The sequence below is a fragment of the Mobula birostris genome, chromosome 2, assembly GCF_030028105.1.
Source record: "Mobula birostris isolate sMobBir1 chromosome 2, sMobBir1.hap1, whole genome shotgun sequence".
Taxonomy (NCBI): Eukaryota; Metazoa; Chordata; class Chondrichthyes; order Myliobatiformes; family Myliobatidae; genus Mobula; species Mobula birostris.
The window spans coordinates 130802625-130824793 of record NC_092371.1 but is presented as its reverse complement, the minus strand read 5'-3'; the positions used below and the strand labels follow the sequence as shown (position 1 = coordinate 130824793).

The 22169-nt window shown below is 44.1% G+C and overlaps 1 protein-coding gene across 8 annotated transcripts in view; it reads left to right on the top strand.

Annotated features, from left to right (window-relative positions):
• LOC140191079 (serine/threonine-protein kinase MRCK alpha-like) overlaps positions 1 to 22169 on the top strand; it is a 596213-nt gene that overhangs the window by 185848 nt on the left and 388196 nt on the right. The window contains exon 1 of one of the 8 annotated variants that reach the window (XM_072248191.1): positions 2901 to 2962. The exons of the other annotated variants lie outside the window; for them this stretch is intronic. Within the exon in view, the coding sequence (XP_072104292.1) occupies positions 2918 to 2962 (45 nt within the window). The 5' untranslated portion in view covers positions 2901 to 2917. Of the gene's footprint in view, positions 1 to 2900; positions 2963 to 22169 lie in introns of those variants that run through there. 8 annotated transcript variants of the gene reach the window in all.

Here is a 22169-nt window from a genome sequence, read left to right as displayed (position 1 = left end):
ACTGCCAGTTTGATTTCTTGATACAGTCATTGGTGAATGAATTATTGTCTCCATTGTTGTAAGAAAAAATAAATACAGAGCAGTTATATAATGAAGATCCTTCTTATGATTTTTCCTGGCTTTATAAATCTGCTCAATGATACAACCCTACAATTTTACAACATTGCTGATTGTAGTTTTTCTGTATATCTCAGTAGTTTATCTTTCGATTCATCTTTGGTAGAAAACTAAGCACCTTCATATCATATGTTTTTTTCTCCTCTGCCTTTTTCAGATGACTTAGGCAGACCAACTGCACTGTCATACAATGCAGCATGCAAAGAAAATTGAAGCTCACAGATTGGCAACTCTATATAATACAATAGTGTCAGGTGTAGTAAGGAAATATATGTATAAAAATCATACTGGGGACTTCAAAGCTAACATTTACTGTTTTAATAAATATTTTATAGGCAATAGACAATAGGTGCAGGAGTAGGCCATTTGGCCCTTCGAGCCAGCACCGCCATTCACTGTGATCATGGCTAATCATCCACAATCAGTATCCAGTTCCGCCTTATCCCCATAACCTTTGATTCCGCTATCTTTAAGAGCTCTATCCATCTCCTTCTTGAAAGCATCCAGAGACTTGGCCTCCACAGCCTTCTGGGGCAGAGCATTCCATATATTCACCACTCTGTGGGTGAAAAAGTTTTTCCTCAACTCCGTTCTAAATGGCCTACCTCTTATTAAACTGTGGCCTCTGGTTCAGGACTCACCCATCAGCGGGAACATGCTTCCTGCCTGCAGCGTGTCCAATCCCTTAATAATCTTACATGTTTCAATAAGATCCCCTCTCAGCCTTCTAAATTCCAGAGTATACAAGCCCAGTCGCTCCAATCTTTCGACATATGACAGTCCTGCCATCCCGGGAATTAACCTTGTCAACCTACGCTGTACTCACTCAATAGCAAGAATGTCCTTCCTCAAATTTGGAGACCAAAACTGCACACAGTACTCCAGGTGTGGTCTCACCAGGGCCCTGTACAGCTGCAGAAGAACCTCTTTGCTCTTATACTCGATTCCCCTTGTTATGAAGGCCAGCATGCCATTAGCGTTCTTCACTGCCTGCTGTACTTGCATGCTTGCTTTCAATGACTGATGTACAAGAACACCTAGATCTCATTGTGCTTCCCCTTTTCCTAACTTGACTCCATTTAGATAATAATCTGCCTCCCCGTTCTTACCACCAAAGTGGATAACCTCACATTTATCCACATTAAACTGCATCTGCCATGCATCTGCCCACTCACTCAGCCTGTCCAAGTCACCCTGCATTCTCATAACATCCTCCTCACATTTCACACTGCCACCCAGCTTTGCGTCATCGGCAAATTTGCTAATGTTACTTTTAATTCCCTCATCTAAATCATTAATATATATCGTAAACAGCTGCGGTCCCAGCACTGAACCCTACGCTATGGCACTGGTCACCGCCTGCCATTCCGAAAGGGACCCGTTAATCGCTACTCTTTGTTTTCTGTCAGCCAGCCAATTTTCAGTCCATGTCAGTACTCTGCTCCCAATACCATGTGCCCAAATTTTGCCCACTAATCTCCTATGTGGGATTTTATCAAAGGCTTTCTGGAAGTCCAGATACATTACATCCACTGGCTCTCCCTTGTCCATTTTCATAGTTACATCCTCAAAAAATTCCAGAAGATTAGTCAAGCATGATTTCCCCTTTGTAAATCCATGCTGACTTGGACCAGTCCTGTTACTGCTATCCAGATATGTCGTAATTTTAAGAGAATAAAATTGCTAAGGGGAAAATTTGGACTCTTTATCACCGGTGTGATAAAGCTGGTAATGAAACAGCATAAACTGTTACGGAGAGACACAGTCGACGTTTTGGGTTGAGACCCTTCGTCAGGACTAACTGAAAGAAGAGCTAGTAAGAGATTTGAAAGTGGGGGGGGGGAAGATCCAGAATGATAGAAGACAGGAGGGGGATGTCCAAAATTTTGGATCTCCCCCTCCCACTTTCAAATCTCTTACTAGCTCTTCTTTCAGTTGGTCCTGATGAAGGGTCTCTGCCCAAAACGTCGACTGTACCTCTTCCTAGAGATGCTGCCTGGCCTGCTGCGTTCACAGCAACTTTTATGTGTGTTGCTTGAAATTCCAGCATCTGCAGATTTCCTTGTGTTTGTATACCTGTTACAGAAATGCTTTATATCCATTCCCATTGTAAAGGAACAACAACATAATCAATTTATAGGTGTCTTTAATGCAGCAGGACTCTCCCAAGACCATTAGAAGATACCATGGCAAAGGCTAATCAAAAAAGGAAGTTCTGAGTAAAGTGGGGAAGTTTTGGGAGTAATTCCAGAGTTTTAGGTCCTTGTAGTGAAGGTATGGTCACTGGCAATGGAGTATTAAAGTGAATGATGAAGAAGCTAGAATCAGGGAAGTTCTGATATAAGAGGTTCATAGTGCTGGGGTATAAAGGGACTGAGCAGTTCAGGGAAGCCACAGATCAATTTTTTGAGGTGTTTCTTAACTATGAGCCAGTGTAAGTCAATCGATACAGATGGTGGTGAATATGTTTGATGCAGAGCCTAAATTTGAAGTATTGGTCAATAAAGGTCTGTCAGGAGTATGATAGAATAGTCAAGTGGTAATGTGGGTGTGGATGATGGTTTCACCAGAAGATGAGCTGAAAGTTCAGTGCTATTTGCAAGAGGGAATGGTGGGTCTATGAATATGGAATCCAACATTGAATTGTCTGTGAAATTTCAAGAAGTTTAATTTACTTGCCTGAGGGAAGGTTGAAGTTGCTGTCCAATGAATGATGTGGTAAAGAAGATGGCTTCAGTTCTCTCAATATTTAATAATTTTCATCTTTTTAAGGATCTTGATTAATTAGCCATAACCACCGATGCTCAAAGGAAAATGCAACCTTTCTTCAGTTGAACCTTTCAAGGTCAGTATCATTTTGGTGGAGCTGTACCACCACTTTTCTTGATCCTTCTACTTTTTCTAATTTGTCTGTGTCATCATCCGGCCTCGATGTGAAGAAACTTAGTGACGGGGTGCGAGCTGATGTTTGACTCCATTTTGACGACTAAAGTGTCCATTAATCGCTGATTAAAGCATCGAGGCAGATTGAGACATTAAGACGAATCTGGAAGGGGAGTAAGAGCTCAGTGCCAACTGCCTTCCTTTAGACCGCTGTCTGTGAGCAGCCTATTGCTGTGTGGCTTGCTGTGGAAGGCGAGTGGACCTCTGCTTTGTGTGGTGTCTTTCTTTAGATGAATGTTGGTGATATCGGAAGATGGTGTTGTGGTTCTCCATTTATGGATTGGACTATTACGTTTATGCACTGTGGACTTTTTCAGACTTGAGGTTTTTATATTCTATGTTTTTTTATCATCTATTCCTTTTCAGTTTTGTTGTGCCAGGGGAGGGGGTTTGATGATTGGGATGTTGTTCCTTTTTTCTGCAGGAGGTGGCGGGTTTGATGTTTCTCTCTGAAGGACTTTCACATTCTTTCTTTGTTTTGTGGCTATTTGGAGAAGACAAATTTCAGAGTTGTATACGGAGACATTCTTTGATAATAATTGAACCTTTGGGCAGAAATTTCCACCATCAAATATTATGAAAACGAAAGCCATCATTGTCCTTGCTTGTTTTATAATGTGTAAAACTGAGGTAATTTAAAATGCTGCTATCTGTGGAAATTTCCATCAAATCCATTCATCAATGCCCTGTCCTTGGCGGCCTACATTAGAATCTGATTAAACAACAGCTTACATTATAAAATCTCATTCTTTTTTTCTCCATAGCCTAGTTCTATTTTCTTCCTCAGCTGTTGACGTTTACAACATCTAATGTTGAGATGCATTGGTTTACACTGACTGGAATTTATTTATATTTGGGCATCAATGGCACAGTTACATTTTTAATCCCATTTATGGACCCCTGAAAAATTGTGGTGGGCATTTGACTTTTTCCAGTGGTTCTCTCAAATGTTTCGATAAGAATTGCTGGATAATGACTTAGCTATTATTTATGAAAGGTAATATTTATGTCAAAGATCCCATGGTAATGTGAAATGTGGAGTTGATGGCATTCCTGTGTTACTACTTTCCCTTCTTGGGCTCTGAGTTGGAGGAGGGAATAATAACAAGCCCATACTAACAGATGTCTCCATAGTGTGGGACACATTGCAGTGAGATTTATTTCATCTGGTGTTATTCTGGACATGGGTTGTTTAAGTTAGTAGTACAGAAGAGAGATTTTTAAAATAATTAATTCTTGCTTTGTCCACTAGCTGTTGAGTTGCAGGATGATTTATTTTATTAGTCATTGTTTCCAGGTTTCTTGGTTTTGAAATCTGGCTTCATCTGTCCAATTGAATGGGGGGTGTTAGTGGATTGCCGATCAGTGAGTGCATTTATTTTCCCACCGAAGTTGGAAATTGTATTAAAACCAAAGAACGTGCCAGACTTCTGCCATTTAAGTTTCTCTGGGAAGTAGAGCACGGATTTAGTAACAAAACACATAGCTTTTAATGGATTGGAGCTTTTTTTCACGTGAGAAAAACTAGAAGTATTTGAATAAATTTCACATTTGTATTCTGATGATGCATTTACAATTTTTTTGCCCATCTATGTCCTGGATCTAGAACAGGAATATGTATTTCAAGTAATTGCATGTCATTCTGAATCTTTTACAGCTGTTTGATTAATAGTCTTTTGCCTGAAGTAGATCTATCTACTTGCAAATTATAAACTTGAACTACTGTAAGATCATTCCCCCCCACCTCCATCTCTCTTTGAAAGATTTTTTCCTTCACAAATTTGATTTTTAAAAATTGCTACATCACCTGTTGCAATCTATTGACCCAATGGTCAATAGTTATCTTTCTGACCATTTGACAAATGGATAGGATTTAGTTGATCACTTGTTTGCCTGCAGTTAGTTTGTATTTGTCTCTGCTATTCTTTCAATCTGATTATTAGGGGTGTATCATTTAATCTATTATTTATTGCAGGATGCTAAAACCTGCAGAGTTCAGTGCCCACTATAAATCTTCAGAAGATGGATTTACTCAATCATACTCAGATTTATCCAGAAGTATTAGTTTAACTTCCAATTTGATACTTACTGATTCACTTCGCTTTGACTTCTGTGACTCTTGATCCTGGTATAGTTCTTTGCAGCTTTGTAACGAGTTTCAAACTCTTTTAATATACCTTCTTATAAATGTGTCTTACGTCTGATTTTAACACCATACCAACATTTACCTTTTTAAAAAAACACTGAAACTACTCGTTGTTTGTGCTGCTCAATGGCTATGAAAAAATCAGTTATGTATATGATCCAATACTTTATCATATTTTACATTTGTGCTTTTCAAAACAATGATTTACCTTGTGCTTTAATTGTATTACTAAGTAATTTTGAAAATACATCTATTTATTTATTAGCCATTTTTGATAGTGCTGACTTATTATTGAAAGTTTATATTTTATTCTACTCAGTATGCTGACTAGTTTCCAAGAACGTTATAGTGGGCGCTGAACTCTCCACCATTCATGCAGCTGTGGAGGTCAGGTCGTTGGGTGCATTTAAGGCAGAGACTGATAGGTACTTGATTGGAGAGGGCGTCAAAGGTTATGCGGAGAAGGCAGGGAACTGGGGTTGAGGAGGAGGAGAAAGAAAAAGGACCAGCCATGATTGAATGGTGGAGCAGACTTAATGGGCCATTTGGCCTAATTCTGCTCCTACAGTGGCTTTTTCCAAAAGGCTTAAAGTTAAAGATCACATTTCTTTAATATTTTAAGCAAGATTACTTTTTTCATTTCCATCTTTTACAGTTTGAAAATAACAAAAAAGGAAAAGGGCCTGAAGCAAAAGTTTGGGCACCCTGCATGGTCAGTACTTAGTAACAACCCCTTTGGCAAGTATCACAGCTTGTAATCACTTTTTGTAGCTAGCTAAGAGTCTTTCAATTCTTGTTTGGGGGATTTTCGCCCATTCTTCCTGGCAAAAGGCTTCTAGTTCTGTGAGATTCTTCGGCCATCTTGCATGCACTGCTCTTTTGAGGTCTATCCTCAGATTTTCGATGATGTTTAGGTTGGGAGACTGTGAGGGCCATGGCAAAACCTTCAGCTTGTGCCTCTTGAGGTAGTCCATTGTGGATTTTGAGGTGTGCTTAGGATCATTGTCCTGTTGTAGAAGCTTTTTTACAGACGGTGTGATGTTTGTTTCCAGAATTTGCTGGTATTTAATTGAATTCATTCTTCCCTCTAACAGTGAAATGTTCCACGTGCCACTGGCTGCAACACAAGCCCAAAGCATGATCGATCCACCTCTGTGCTTAACAGTTGGAGAGGTGATCCTTTCATGAAATTCTGCATCCTTTTTTTCTCCAAACATTCCTTTGCTCACTGTGGCCAAAAAGTTCTATTTTAACTTCATCAGTCCGCAGGACTTGTTTCCAAAATGCATCAGGCTTGTTTAGATGTTCTTTTGCAAACTTCTAATGCTGAATTTTGTGGTGAGGATGCAGGAAAGGTTTTCTTCTGATGACTCTTCTATGAAGGTCATATTTGTGCAGGTGTTGCTGCACAGTAGAACAGTGCACCACCATTCCAGAGTCTGCTAAATCTTCCTGAAGGTCTTTTGCAGTCAAGTGGGGGGGGGGGGGGGTGATTTACCTTTCTAACAATCTTATGAGCAGTTCTCTCGGAAAGTTTTCTTGGTCTTCCAGACCTCAACTTGACCTCCACCGTTCCTGTTAACTGCCATTTCTTAATTACATTACGAACTGAGGAAATGGCTACCTGAAAACGCTTTACTATCTTTATAGCCTTCTCCTGCTTTGTGGGCATAATTTATTTTAATTTTCAGAGTGCTAGGCAGCTGCTTAGAGGCGCCCATGGCTGCTGATTGTTTGGGACAAGATTTGAGGAGTCAGGGTATTTATAAAGATCTGAAATTTGCATCACCTGGCCTTTCCTAATGATGACTGTGAACAAGCCATAGCCCTAACAAGCTAAATAAGGTCTGAGACCTTGGTAAAAGTTATCTGAGAGCTCAAATCTCTTGGTATGCCCAAACTTTTGCATGGTGCTGCTTTCCTTTCTTCAGTCTAAAATTATATAAACCAAAAATAATACACTAATCTTGCTTAAAATGCCGAAAAGAATGTTGCATCTTTAACTTTATGACTTTTGGAGATCAGTTCATCTTCTACTCACTTAACTGTTCACAGTAACAGAAATTTTGACCAGGGGTGCCCAAACTTTTGCCTGCCACTTTTGCCTGTCTTATGGTCTTATTTTGTTGCCACATTTTCTTTCTTGAAGGTCTTGCATTTCACTCACAATAGTTTGAATAGCTACTATTTGTCATGTAGGTTAATTTCAGCACTCTAGTTATGTCATTTTAGGGAATGGAGCCCATCTTCAATCAATTTCACTTGAATATTTTGGCTTGAGTCTTTGTTTATTAATTAAAATTATAAAATCTGTGAAAACTAGGCACAGAGGGAAAAGTCTAACAAATATGCCCATCAGCAATGTCATATTACTGCAGGGCCAGCATTTTCTTTGTTCCTGCTTCTTTGCAAATATGAATATCTTTATCACGCTATATTGAGGGGATTTTACCGTCATTGAGGGGATGTTGTTCAATGTATTATGAAAATATCATGTTATCCCTTTAAAAAATGTTATTTTTAATGAAAATTATAAGCCATGTATTCTAATTTCTCAGATATTGAAACTGGAGAGTGTGAATACGAAGATGCAGGGGCTTCACTAGTATTTGGTAGATAAATACCTAAGGAAGTGCTGAACTTACAAATTAGTTATGCCTTAGATGTTCATTATATCTATGCAAATCTATTTTTACCCATTTATACCAATTCCATTTTCAACCATTAAGTCCGTATCTTATCCCTTTCCAAAGTGTTTCTTTAAATAACTCTTGAACAATTAGTTTATCTGATTCTATAATCACAATTGGCAGCATATGCCACTCTCTTTGTGGGGAAAAAAAACTAAGCCCCCAAATTCCCTTTAAAACCTATTCTCACCTTAAACCTGAGAGAGGACTTGAAAAGGGGATCTGATAGTAATATTGGAGAATAAATGATTTGGCAATAAAAGAAGCTATTGAAAATATCCCAGATGGAAGTCTGAAATTAAAAAATTTAGAAATACTCTCAAGTCAGCCAGTATATGTAGGGGGAAAAAGTGGCAACAGTTACCATTTCAGATATTTGTTTTGTTTCTGGCACTCTTTATTTTATTATACTGCAGAAATTGATCAAACTAAAAAACAAGGGCCTACCGTGAACATTATAGAGGTGGTAGTTGAAAAGAGATAAGTGAGTGCTCAGATTATCTTCCAAATTTGTTTTATAGATTTTGGAGTTGTGGATTGGAAGTTAGCGAATTTGACCCCATCGTTCAAAAAGGGGGACAATATGGGATACTACTGAGTGTCAGCATTATGCCAGTGTTACGGAAAATGCTGAAATGAATATTCAGTGATGTAAAAATAGAACATTTGGAAAAGAATTTTAAAAATTGAGCAGAATGAAGGGAATATCATACTTAGCTAATTGAGTTTTTTGACAATGAGACTAATAGAATAGATAAAAGAGAATTAGTGGACGTTGTTTATCTGGACTTTCAGAATACTTTCATAAGGTCCCACAGATAACAATGTTGGAGTTAAAAAGGCTTTTCTCAAGGTTGCCAGTGGGGTAATACAGGGGTTGACTCTTTATGACTGATTTATTATCCCTCTCAACCCCATTCTCATGCTTTCTCCCTGTAACCTTTGACACCCTGACTAATCAAGAGCTTATCAACTGCCACTTTAAATATACCCAATGACTTGACCTCCACAGCTGTGTGTGGCAATGAATTCTGCAGATTCTTTACCCTCTGGCTAAAGAAATTCCTCCTTGTCTCTGCTCTAAATACTGTGCTCTGTTCTGACGCTGTACCCTCTGGTCTCAGACTCCCCTGCTATAGGAAACATCCTCTCCACACCCTCTCTGTCTAGACCTTTCAGTATTCGATAAGTTTCGCTGAGATCCCACTTCATTCTTCCAAGCTCCTGCAAGTACAGGCCCAGAACTATCAAACACTCCTCATACGTTAACCATTCCCAGAACCTTTCTTGTGAACCACCTCTGAATCTTCTCCCAATACCAGAAAATTAGGGGCCTTCTCCGTCATTCAATCATGGCTGATCCTCTTTTGCCTTCCTCAGCCCCACTCCCCGGCCTTCTCCCCATAACCTTTGATGCTGTGTCCAATCAAGAACCGATCAAGCTCTTCCTTAAATACACCCAATGACCTGGCCTTCACAGCTGCCTGTGGTAATAAATTCCATAAATTCACCACCCGTTGGCTAAACAAGTTTCTCTGCATCTCTGTTTTAAATGGAAGCCCCTCTATCCTGAGGCTGTGCCCTCTTGTCCTAAATTCTGCAACCACGGGAAACATCTTTTCCACATCTACTTTGTCGAGGCCTTTCACATTCGAAAGGTTCCAGTGGGATACCCCCATCCTTCTAAATTTCAGTGAGTAGAGACCTAGAGCTATCAAACGTTCCACGTATGATAACCCTTTCATTCCCGGAATCATCTTTGTGAACCTCCTCTGAATCCTCTCCAATGCCAGCACATCTTTTCTTAGATGAGGAGCCCAAAACTGTTCACGATACTCAAGGTGAGGCCTCACCAGTGCCTTATAAAGCCTCAACATCACATCCCTGCTCTTATATTCTAGACCTCTTGAAATGAATGCTAAAGTTGGATTTGCCTTCCTCACCACTGACTCTACTTGCAAGTTAACCTTCAGGGTCTTCTGCACAAGGACTCCAAGTCCCTCTGCATCTTAGATTCCTGGATTTTCTCCCCATTTAGAAAATAGTCCACAACTTTTATTTCTGTGACCAAAGTGCATGACCATGCATTTTCCAACATTATATTTCATTTGCCATTCCCTTGACCATTCTCCTAATCTGTCTAAATCTTTCTGTAGCTTACCTGTTTCCTCAACCCTACTTGCCCCTCCAACACTCTTCGTAACATCTTCAAACTTGGCAACAAAGCTGTGTATTGCTAGGGGGTGGCAACCAAACTGAAGAGACGGAGGAAGGGGTGGTTGGCTCACAAATCGGGAAAGCTTTTAGACGGTGTGAGAGGGAGGATAGGCAGGTGATAGAGAAGGGATGCGCTCAGACTGATGGTTTGAGGTGTGCCTATTTTAATGCAAGGAGTATCATGAACTAAGTGAATGAGCTTAGAGCATGGATCAGTACTTGGAGCTATGATGTTGTGGCCATTACAGAGACTTGGATGGCTCAGGGGCAGGAATGACTACTTAGAGTGCCAGGCTTTAGATGTTTTAGAAAGGACAGGGAGGGAGGCAAAAGAGGTGGGCGCGTGGCACTGCTGATCAGAGATAGTGTCACGGCTGCAGAAAAGGAGGAAGTCATGGAGGGATTGTCTACTGAGTCTCTGTGGGTGGAAGTTAGAAAAAGGAAGGGGTCAATAACTCTACTGGGTGTTTTTTATGGACCACTCAATAGTAACAGGGACATCGAGCAGCAGATAGGGAGATAGATTCTGGAAAGGTAATAATAACAGGGTTGTCGTGGTGGGAGATTTTAATTTCCCAAATACTGATTGGCATCTCCCTAGAGCAAGGGGTTTAGATGGGGTGGAGTTTGTTACGTGTGTTCAGGAAGGTTTTCTGACACAACATGTAGATAAGCCAACAAGAGGAGAGGCTGTGCTTGATCTGGTATAAATTGGGAGCAGATATTCTCAGGGAAATGTATGTAATGTCTCCAATATTGATTGGCATCTGTCTAGAGTGAGAGGTTTAGATGGGGTGATGTTTGTTTGGTGTGCTCAGGAAGGATGAAGGGGAAATATGAAGCTATCAGGCAGGAACTTCAAAGCAGAAGTTCTCAGGGAAATGTACGGCAGAAATGTGACAAACGTTCAGGGGATATTTGTGTGGTATTCTGCATAGGTATGTTCCAATGAGACAGGGAAAGGATGGTAGGGTACAGGAACCATGGTGTACAAAGGCTGTTGAAAATCGAGTCCAGAAAAGAAAAGCTTACGAAAGGTACAAAAACACTAGGTAATGATAGAGATCTAGAAAATTATAAGGCTAGCAGGAAGGAGTTTAAGAATGAAATTAAGAGAGCCAGAAGGCGTTCTACAAGTATGTGAAGAGTAAGAGGATAAGACCTGAGAGAATAGGACCATTCAAGTGTGACAGTGGAAAAGTGTATTTGGAACCGGAGGAGATAGTGGAGGTTCTTAATAAATACTTTGCTTTAGTATTCACTATGGAAAAGGACCTTAGCAATTGTAGGGACGACTTACAATGGGCTGAAAAGCATGAGCATATAGACATAAAGAACGAGAATGTGCTGGAAGTTTTAGAAAGCACCAAGTTGGATAAGTCACCGGGACTGGACGAGATGTACCCCAGGCTACTGTGGGAGGCGAGGGAGGAGATTGCTGAGACTCTGGCAATGATCTTTGCATCATCAATGGGACCTTTGATCAAACTCAACCCTTGCACAAGTACTTCTCCCAAAGTGCGGAAATCCACCTCACTTAACACGCACGCATGATTAACTGGTATGTCCTCTAACTCACACCAGCTTACAATCTTGTCTCGATCCATCTCCGCACTACTTAACGTGGCAATTTATACAGCTTACTGAAAATTCAATCCCGGACGAGCCCCCACAAATGTAATGCTCAGCTATATCGGCTCTTATTTATCCAGGGGAAAGCCCATCTGCTGCCCAACCGTGTCTCCCGGTTGCATCGGTTGCTGTGCAATGCCAGCTGGTATGACCTCAGACATCAAATATCAGACAGCACAGAATGTACACTTTACAGTTTACACTTTATAAATCTTACTGGGACTATGTGATTACTAGGGATACAATACAAAAGAAAAAGAAAAAGGCGGCAGACTTATCAAAGTTCAATTTCTTCGTGCACACAGTTGGAGCTCAAATACCCGGGGTCTTCTCTCTTGACCCTGCGATCCACTCTGACCCCCTCGACTCGCCGCTCGGGACCACCCAAGGTGATCGACCAGCACGTCCGTCTTCTCCCGGTCTCTCCTGAAAAGCCCGCCAAACACACCGGTTCCCAGCCATATGAGACAGAATATCACCCCAAAAAAAGAATGACATGGACACCCATTGGTTCATTCCCTCCTTATCATTATTGATAACCCAAACAAGCTGCTAGCTGCTAGAAAAAGAATCACTGTCTCAGCAGTTAACATCACAGAGAAACCATTTTAATTATAACATAACAAAGAAACCATTTTGATTAGCATACGCAGTAACATAAAAGAAGAAACCCCTTATACTCTCCTCCCACCAAATAAAAGTCATGCCCTCATGACATTAAAGGAGTTCACCAATGCTCCTTGCAAAACACAAAACCCAACCCAGGTGCATAAAGCAGTGACATAACTTCCCAGGGCAGTAGAGATCACACCCTGTTCTCCTGACGCTGTATAGGTCAACCTCTCCAGGGGGTGCCTACTTCTCTGAGACCTCCGTACCTCCTCTGCCGACTCTTCCGGCTCAGACACCACGGGAGACACCCCGGGCCTACCTGTTGGACCCTCACCCTGTCCCTCACTGGGACCCCTCGTCACCTGTGAGCCCTCTGTCACAGGTTCTGGTTCCACCCTGTCTTCCCCCAATGTCGGCTGTATCTCAGGCTGGTCCTCAACACCCTCCCTCCTTTCACCTAACTCAGTGGGGGAAGGCTCAGGAGTCTCTTCTTCCGGTACCGGGGAATTACCAAACAGAAGTAGGTGCCACACATCCGAATCATCGTGTTCTGAAGCAGTATCCCTTTCTAGGGTGGGGCCCGGCCCCACTTCTTTCGCAGCGGGCTCTTCCCTCGCCCCGTGCCCCCGCAGAGTCCTCGTACTAGGCGTAACCTCCCATCCGGGCTCTTGGTCTACCTGCACCTCTTGACTCAGGGGCAATAGGTGCTTCCAATGGAGTACCTTGACAGGCCCCTTCCCATCCTCTGGTCTCACCCAGTAAACAGGTAGATTTGGCATCTGGCTCTCTACCACATAGGGGGTGGTCGCCCAGCGATTCCCCAACTTGTGTTTACCAGGGAGTCCTAAATTCTGTAGGAAGACCCGGTCCCATGGCAATAGTTGGGCGAACTTCACTTTCTGATCATACCTCCTCTTATTCCTCTGATTCTGCTTGGTGGCCGCCGCCTCAGCCAACTCGTATGCCCTTTTCAACTCTCTCCTCATATCGGACACATACTTCAGATAGGGCTTCGAAGGTAATTCACCCGCTTCAGTCCTAAAACACAGGTCAGTGGACAACCTCGCTTCCCGCCCGAACATCAGATAAAAAGGCAAGTACCCTGTAGCGTCATTGCGAGTACAATTGTAACAGTGAACCAAATGCCCGATGTGCTGACTCCACTTACTCTTCTGACCGATCTCCAGAGTCCCGAGCATGTCCAACAGGGTCTGGTTAAACCTCTCGGGCTGAGGATTACCCTGCGGGTGATAGGGTGTGGTACTGGATTTCTCGATCCCAAGCATATCCAGTAATTCATGGATAAGCCTGTTCTCGAAGTCCCGTCCCTGATCACTATGGATCCGCCTGGGGAGGCCATAATGAACAAAGTACTTCTCCCATAACACCTTCGTTACTGTAGTCGCTTTCTGGTCCTCGGTGGGAAATACCTGAGCATATCTAGTGTAGTGATCCGTGATGACTAAGACATTCGCAGTGTTGCTGGTGTCTGGCTCAATAGACAGGAAATCCATACCCACCAGGTCCATGGGTCCCACACTCTGCAAGTGGGACAAAGGAGCCGCCTGCGCAGGCAAGGTCTTCCTCCTGATGCAACGACTACATTTCTTACAGTATTCTTCAACCTCTCCCCTCATCCAGGGCCAGTAAAACCAGTCCTTGAGTAATCCCTAGGTCTTTCCATCCGCAAGTGCCCGGAATCATCATGTAGTGCCTGGAGCACAGTCTTCCGATACTTCTCAGGCATGACCAGCTGCCAACGCCAGGGGTGGTCCGGGGGCGACGTGACCCGGTACAAGATTTGGTTCTTCAGCTTCAACCGAGGCCACTCATTCAGTAGTAATGGCACTGAGGCGTGTTTTGCCTTCTCCACCTGAGCCATATCCCCCTTTTTAGCTGTGTACCAGATAGTGCCAATGCCCGGGTCATCACGCTGAGCCGCCCCCACTTCCTGGGGGCTTGACTCCAGCAACTGCCTGGTCCTCAGAGCAGTTAAATTACAGTAAACAATGGGTAACGTGTCATCATCAGCCCCCAATTGATCCACTGCCCAATCTGGCCCCATCGGGACTCCTGCTTTAGCATCGCTCACTAATTAACACATGGCCTTCACTCCCGGGACAGGGACGCTCTCCCACTCCTCGTCTGTGCCCGACCCCTCATGCGCCCAACGAGATAAAGCATCTGCATCGATGTTCCGATTCCCCGGCCGGTACTTCAGGCTGAAATCATAGGCAGACAAGGCTACCAACCACCGATGCCCAGTAGCGTCCAGTTTTGCCGAGGTCAGGATTTAAGTGAGAGGGTTGTCCATTTTCACCTCAAACTTGGCCCCGTATAGATAGTCGCTCAACTTGTCCACCACTGCCCATTTCAGCGCCAGGAACTCCAACTTATGAGTGGGATAGTTTCTGTCAGATGGCGACAAACTTCGGCTGACAAACGCCACTGGCCTTAATCTGTTGCCCTGTTCCTGGTACAGGACAGCCCCCAGACCCTTTTTGGCTGGCATCTGTGTGCAGTACATACGGCTTCCGGGGATCAGCAATAGCCAACACCGGGGCCTGTGTCAGCACCCTTTTCAGAGATTGGAACGCTTCCTCACATTGAGCATCCCACCTCGATCCGAAGGGCTCCAACAGGTTCAAGTATCCTCCTGCTTCCTGCCCTCGGTTCCCCTTCCTTTTCTTCCTCGCGGGTAGATAGCCACACAACAGCTGGTTCAATGGGTGACTCATTTTAGCATATCCTTTCACGAATCGCCGGTGATACCCACAGAACCCCAAAAATGAGCGCAGGGCGCTCACCTTCTGGGGTCTCGGCCAGGTGGTCACTGCGTCTATCTTAGCCGGATCAGTCGCCACTCCATCTCGCGAAATTATGTGTCCAACATAGCCGACCAACGTTTTACAGAACTGGCATTTATCCAGGGAAAGTTTCAACCCTTCCTCCTTCAGCTGCCGCTCCTCATGTTCTTCCAAAGTAGATCCGAACACTATCAGGTCATCCAGATACACCAACACCTCGAGCAAGTTCATAGCCCTCACTGCCCTCTCCATGAGCCTCTGGAAGGAGGCTGGGGCCCCCCCGATATGCCTTGGGGCATTCGTTCCAACTGAAAGAATCCCAGGGGATAGATAAAGGCCGCCGTCTCTTTATCGGCCTCACTCTTTGGAATCTGGTAATACCCACTCTGCAAATCCGATACACTAAACCACTGAGCACCACTCAGACAGGCCAATACGTCTTCAACCCTTGGGACCGTATACTAGTCAGGGACAATGCACTGGTTCAGGGTCCTACAGTCCATGCACATGCATACCTTCCCATTTTTCTTCCTAGCCACTACTATGGGGGGCGCACAGGGGCTCCGGGACTCTGCGATAATCCCTGTGTCCTTCAACTGCTACAAGTGCTGCCGCACTTCTTCCACATCTGCTGGGGTCACCCGCCACGACCCTTCTCTAAACGGGGTATCATTTGTCACCCGGATAGTGTGACTAGTGCTCTTGGAACAGCCCACATCAAACTCGCCCTGAGAAAAGACATCCCCTAGCTTCAGCAACTTCTCCACCAGCCTTCTCTTATACTCCGGCGGGACAGGGGAGTCCTCAAAATTAAAGGCCTAGTTGGTCAGCTGCCCTCTGTTCTCCAATAGTTTTCCTCCAGTAGGCCTCACGGGGGTGCTAGACATCACCGTCACTGGGAACAAGTGCGCGATGGGCACCCCGTGCTTAAAGGTGATCGCCCTCTCTGTTGTGTTCCTTACAATCACCCCCATCCGGTGTGCCTGTACAACCGAGGGCCTCTGCAATTCAGGTCTCACCAGTACCCCACCCGGGAACCAGGACTCCCCTTCAAGGTCTTCCAGGGTGTCTACTAACAGGGCCTCGCCCGCCGGTACTCCGGGGAATCTGGGAGTCCCCATCACTACCACCTCCCCTGGCCGTATCCCTTTAGGCCTCGCCTGAGTACACCCCACTGTCCCTCATTTGAACTTAGGATCCAGCCCCATGGGGTCACCTGCTTCTTCCATCGCCGCTCGAAACACTGGGTGTACCGAGAGGGTCTCCAGAAAGTTCTCCCCCGCCTTCTCCTTACAGGCTCCCAGGAGCCGTCGCACAAGAGGGCAGCGCCACTTGTTTCCACCGGGTCCGGACAAACCAACACCAACGTCTCAAGGGCTTCAGACACTCCCACATCGCCCTCCGAGAATTCTAATCTCACTGACAGGTACCCATCGTACGGGTAATCACCATCACTTATACCCCAAATCTCCAGGGCATTAAACGGAGTTACTGGCAAATGCTTTAGATATTTTTTGTAGAACGACTGGTACAATAAGGTAACCTGCGACCCTGTGTCAAGGATGGCTCTTGCAAAGATTCCCTCTATTCATAGGGACACACTGGAACGGGGTCCCACTAATCCATCCGGAATAAGGGCTTGGGCTTTTGGGGGTCCCATGACTGATTTCTGGGAATGTGTTCCTCCAGAGACTCCAGTCCGTTCCCTCACTGAGTCTCTCCTAAGTTTCCCGATTCCTCTCCTTTCTTAGTCGCCCGGGAGCTTGCCCTGCGCGGGGTGCCTTGTCTCTCACAATCCCTCTGAAAGTGTCTCTCTTCCCCACAGCTGTAGCACACCCCTGGCCGCTCACATTCCCGCTGGATATGCCCCTCTTTCCCGCAGTTATAGCACACGCTACCCGCCGCCCCTCTCCTCCCGAGATGCCTACGAATCCCAGCCCATTGTGCAGGCGGTCCCCCGAAGGGGGTACTCTCCCTGTCCATCCCCTCAAGTGAGGGGTCCCTACCCCCCTTGGGTTTCTCGGTTCTCAACCCGGCCACCATCTCCTGTACCACTGAGGATCGTCCCCGGTGACCAGAGCCCTCTTTCTGGCCCAATGTGCTCTCATCCTCCTGCACCTCTCTAATCAGCTGCCCGAATGATTGGCGGGGGGGGGGGGGCTCCTTTTATAGGACTGCTGGATCCTCCAAGCCACCTTGTCTTCCCCTAGGGAACCACTAAATATCTGACTCATCCTCAACCTCTCAGCGCCGCAACCCAGTAAGCATTCTGTCCAGCCGAAAAATGTTTTCTGAGAGCTTTTCCCCTCTTCCCTGCTGCATGTGGTGAAACTCCGCTAAAAGCTTCCAGGAACCTCTCAACATTCCATACGCTCCCTCCAAAGCTTCCACATACTCTGCCAGGGAAGCCAAGGGCTGTTCAGCTTTCAGCTCCCGGACGACACTGGCCGCCCCTCCCTGCAAACTTTACACCAATCGTTGTCTCTTTTCCTCATCCAAGTCTGGCCATGCCTCTAACAACTGGGACGTATTTTCGATCCATGTGTCATAGTCGTCCTCCCCTTCCGGGGTAGGCGTGGCTCCTGAGAAAATTCTCAGCTTCGGGTGGGGCCCCTCAGCTGTAGTGGAGCGTGTATCAAGCTTCAAATTCCTTGGTGTCCACATTTCCGAGGATCTCACCTGGTCCCTGAACTCCTCCATCCCGATCAAAAAGGCGCAACAACGCCTTTATTTCCTGCGGAGCATCAAGAAAACTCACCTCTGTCCCAGGTTACTGACAGACTTTTACCACTGAAGTTTCGAGGAAATAGTTAGAAAGGCATAAAAAAATGTTGTACTGTTTAGGAGGAACATCGACTCAGATCATGAGAGGCCTGCGTCAGGCATTTTCATGCCTTACAAGACGCAGATTGGAAGTCTGTGTGGGGGGCCATTCCACACACAGACACTAGAGCAATGTGTGGTTAAGTGCCTTGCTCAAGGACACAAACACGCTGCCATAGCTGAGGCTTGAACTAGCGACCTTCAGATCACTAGATGAACGCCTTAACCACTTGGCCACGTGCCGAACACAATTGTACTGTTTAGTTATGTAACAAATTATGTATTAAAATGAAATATAGAACAAATTACAACACTACCAGTACAGTACTATAAAACTGTATATTAGATCCTAATAGTTACGGAGGGATTCATCCAGTGTACACTGCCGTGTTCTTTTGATTGATTGTATATGAACAAAATCAATGCAGATAGTGGACAGCCTTCATACAAGGTTTTTGGTTATTACATTCTCCAAATATTGAGAGCATGCTCACCAACTGCATCTCAGTGTGGTATGGCAATTGTCCCGTATCGGACAGCAAAGCACTCCAGCATGTGGTGAAAACTGCCCAGCGGATTATCGGCACCAAATTACCCACCCTTGAGAACATCTACCATAAATGCTGCCTGGGCAGGGCAAAAAGCATTATCAGGGATGCATCTCACCCTAACCATGGACTTTTCACTCTCCTCCCTTCCGGTAGGCGCTACAGGAGCCTCCACTCCCGCACCAGCAGGCACAGGAAGAGCTTCTTCCCTGAGGCTCTGACCCTGCTGGACCTCATATCACAGCGCTAGGCAGGTTTGCACCCATATTGTACTGTCTCAGTACTTCTATAATTGTGTGCTGTAGCACTTTTTATTCACAGTTATTTTGTAAATAACAGTATTCTTTGCATTTCTGGTTAGATGCTAACTGCATTTCATTGGCTTTGTATCTGTACTCAGCAGAATGACAAAGTTGAATCTAATCTAGTCTAATCTAATTCTGATACAACTGACTTTCGTTTCTCCCTCTCATACTGCAGGGTAAAGTCTATCATGTTTTGATCTATGTCTCTTAGGGTTCGTTTACGTTAAGCTCGCCAATCAATTCCGGTTCATTACACAACACCCAATCCAGAATAGGGTTTCTCCTAGTGGGCTCATCCACGAGCTGCTCTGAAAAGCTATGTTGTTGGCATTCTACAGATCCTGTCTCTTGGGTTCCAACACTAACTGCATATTACATTCCCCATGATTATCACAACATTGCCCTTTTTGCCAGCATTTTCTATCTCTCATTGTAATTTGTATCCCACATCCTGGCTATTGCTCAGAGACCTATATATCACTCATATCAGGGGCTTTTTACCCTTGAATTTTCTTAGCTCTACTCAGAAGGATTCTACTTCTTCCAATCCTATGTCACCTCTTTTTAAGAATGTGATGTCATTTTTACCAATAGAGTCACCTCAACCCTTCTACTTCCCTGCCTGTCCTTTAGTTACCATAAGATATAGGAGCAGAATTAGGCCATGCAGCCCATTAAGTCTGCTCCACCAGTTTCTCGTGGCTGATCCCAGATCCTACTCAACCCCATATTCCTGCCTTTGATGCCCAGACCAATTGGGAAACTAGCAGATTTCGCTTTGAATATTTGAATAGTCTTAGCACAAAGAGAGACCAATCAGGATGCTTGCTCTCCCTCTCAAAAAAATCTATTTCCGGGATATTGTATATAATTTCCGGGCGTCGGGGAGCCACTATCGATATCTGGGAGACTCCTGGATCTTCCGGGAGAGGTGGGGTGTCTGGACTAGTGTCTTATAAAGCCTCAGCATTATCTCTTGCTTTTATATTCTGTTCCCCTTGAAATGAATGTTAACATTGCATTTCCCTTCTTTACCACAGATTCAATCTGCAAATTAACCTTCTGGGAGTCCTACACAAGTACACCCAAGTCCCTCTGCATCTAGGATGTTTGAATTTTATCTCCATTTAGATAGTAGACTGCGCTCATGTTCCTTTTACCAAAACGCATTATCCTACATCCCCAGCACTATATTCCATATGCCACTTTTTTGTCCATTCTTCTAATTGCTCTTAAGTCCTTCTGCAATCAATTTGCTTCCTCAGCACTATTTACCACTCCACTTGTCTGGGTATCATCTGCAAACTTTGCCACAAAGCCATCAATTCCATTATCTATATCATTGACAAACAATGTGACAGGTAGCGTTCTGTATACTGACCCCTGAGGAACACCACTAGTCACTTTCATCCAACCAGAAAATGCTCCTTTTATTCCCTCTTGCTGCCTCCGGCCTGTCAGCCATTCCTCTATCCATGCCGGTTTGTTTCCTGTAACACCATAGTATTTTATCTTGTTAAGTAGTCTCGTGTGGCACCTTATCAGTGTTTCCTGAAAATTCAAGTAAATGACATCCACTGCTTCTCTTTTGTCCACCCTACTTGTTACTTCCTTGAAGAACTCTTAACAGATTTATCAGGCAAGATTGCCCTTCACAGAAACCGTGCTGACTTTGACTTATTTTATCATTGGTTTCAAAGTACCCCGAAACCTCATACTTAACAACAAGACTCCAGTGCTTTCCCAACCCTGATGTTAGGCTAACTGCCTACAAGTTCCTTTTGTTTGCCTTCCTCCCTTTTTGGAAAGTGGAGTGCAATTTTCCAGTCCTTTGGAATCATACCAGAATTAAGTGATTCTTGAAAGATTATAACTAAAACAACCTCTTTTAAAATTCTAGGACGTAGTCCATCTGTCCAGGTGACTTTATTTACCTTAAGGCCTTTCAGTTTGCCTAGCACTTTTTCCTTTGTAGTAGTAATGGAACTCACTCTTGCTCCCTGACTGTCACAGACCTTTGGCACACTGCTAGTGTCTTTCACAGTGAAGACTGATGCAAAGTACTTAATAAGTTCATCCACCATTTCTTTGTCTCCGATTACTACCTCACCAGCATCATTTTCCAGTGGTTCAATATCAACTCTCACCTCCCTTTTACTCTTCATATAACTGAAAGACCTTTTAGTATTCTGCTTTATATTATTGGCTAGTTTGCCCTCATAGTTCATCTTTTTCCTTCTTGTAGCTTTTTTAGTTGTCTTTTGTTGGATTTTAAGAACTTCCCAATCACTTTTGCTATATTATATGCCCTTTCCTTGGCTTTTGTGCAATCCTTAACTTCCCTTGTCAGCCACGGGTGCCTTCCCCTGCTATTTGAGAATAACTTCTTCTATGGAATGTATCTCTCCTTCTCTCTTGCATCTTGTGAGCTATTCCTAGAAACTTCAGCCGCCTCTGCTCTGTCGTCATCCCCGCTAGTCAACCCCTCACCTGCCCACAATCCATTTGGGTAAGGTGCTCTTTCATGCCTCTGTAATTTCCTTTAGTCCATTGTGATACTGATGGATCTAACTTGTGCTTCTCCCTCTCAAATTGCAGTATGAAATCAATCATATTATGATCACTGACTCCTACAGGTTCCTTTACCTTAAGTTCCCTCATAAGATCTGGATTATTACACAACACCCAATCTAAGATATTCTTTTCCCCAAGTAGGGTCAAACACAAGGGTCTAAAAGCCATCTCGTAGGCATTCAACAAATTCCCTCTCTTGTGATCCAATTCCAACCTGATTTTCCCAATCCCCTTGCATATTGAAGTCCCCCATTACAATTGTGACATTACCCTTATTACCTGCCCTTTCCAGCTCCTATTGTAATCTCAACCCCACATCTTGGCTACTATTTGGAGGTTGATATATGATTCCCATAACAGTATTTTTTGCCCTTGCACCCACAAAGGTTCAAGCTCCTCTGACTGTCACCTCTTTCTAAAGATGTAATTCCATCTCTTACCAACAGAGCCACACCACTGCCTATGCCTTCCTGCCTGTCCTTTTGATACAAAGTATATCCTTTGCTATGAAGCTCCCAACAATTACCACCTTTTAGCCATAAATCTGATGACCACAGCGTCATACCAATCAATCTCTAATTGCGCCATGAGGTCAACCACCTTATTCCAAATGCTATGTGCATTTAAGTACAGCACTTTCAGTCCCACATTCTTCCGCCTTTTGAATTTTGCCTCTGTGGTACAATTTAACTTATTGTACTGTCTGCATTTGGGCCTAATTATTGGCTTGTCCTTCCTTACATTCATATCACACT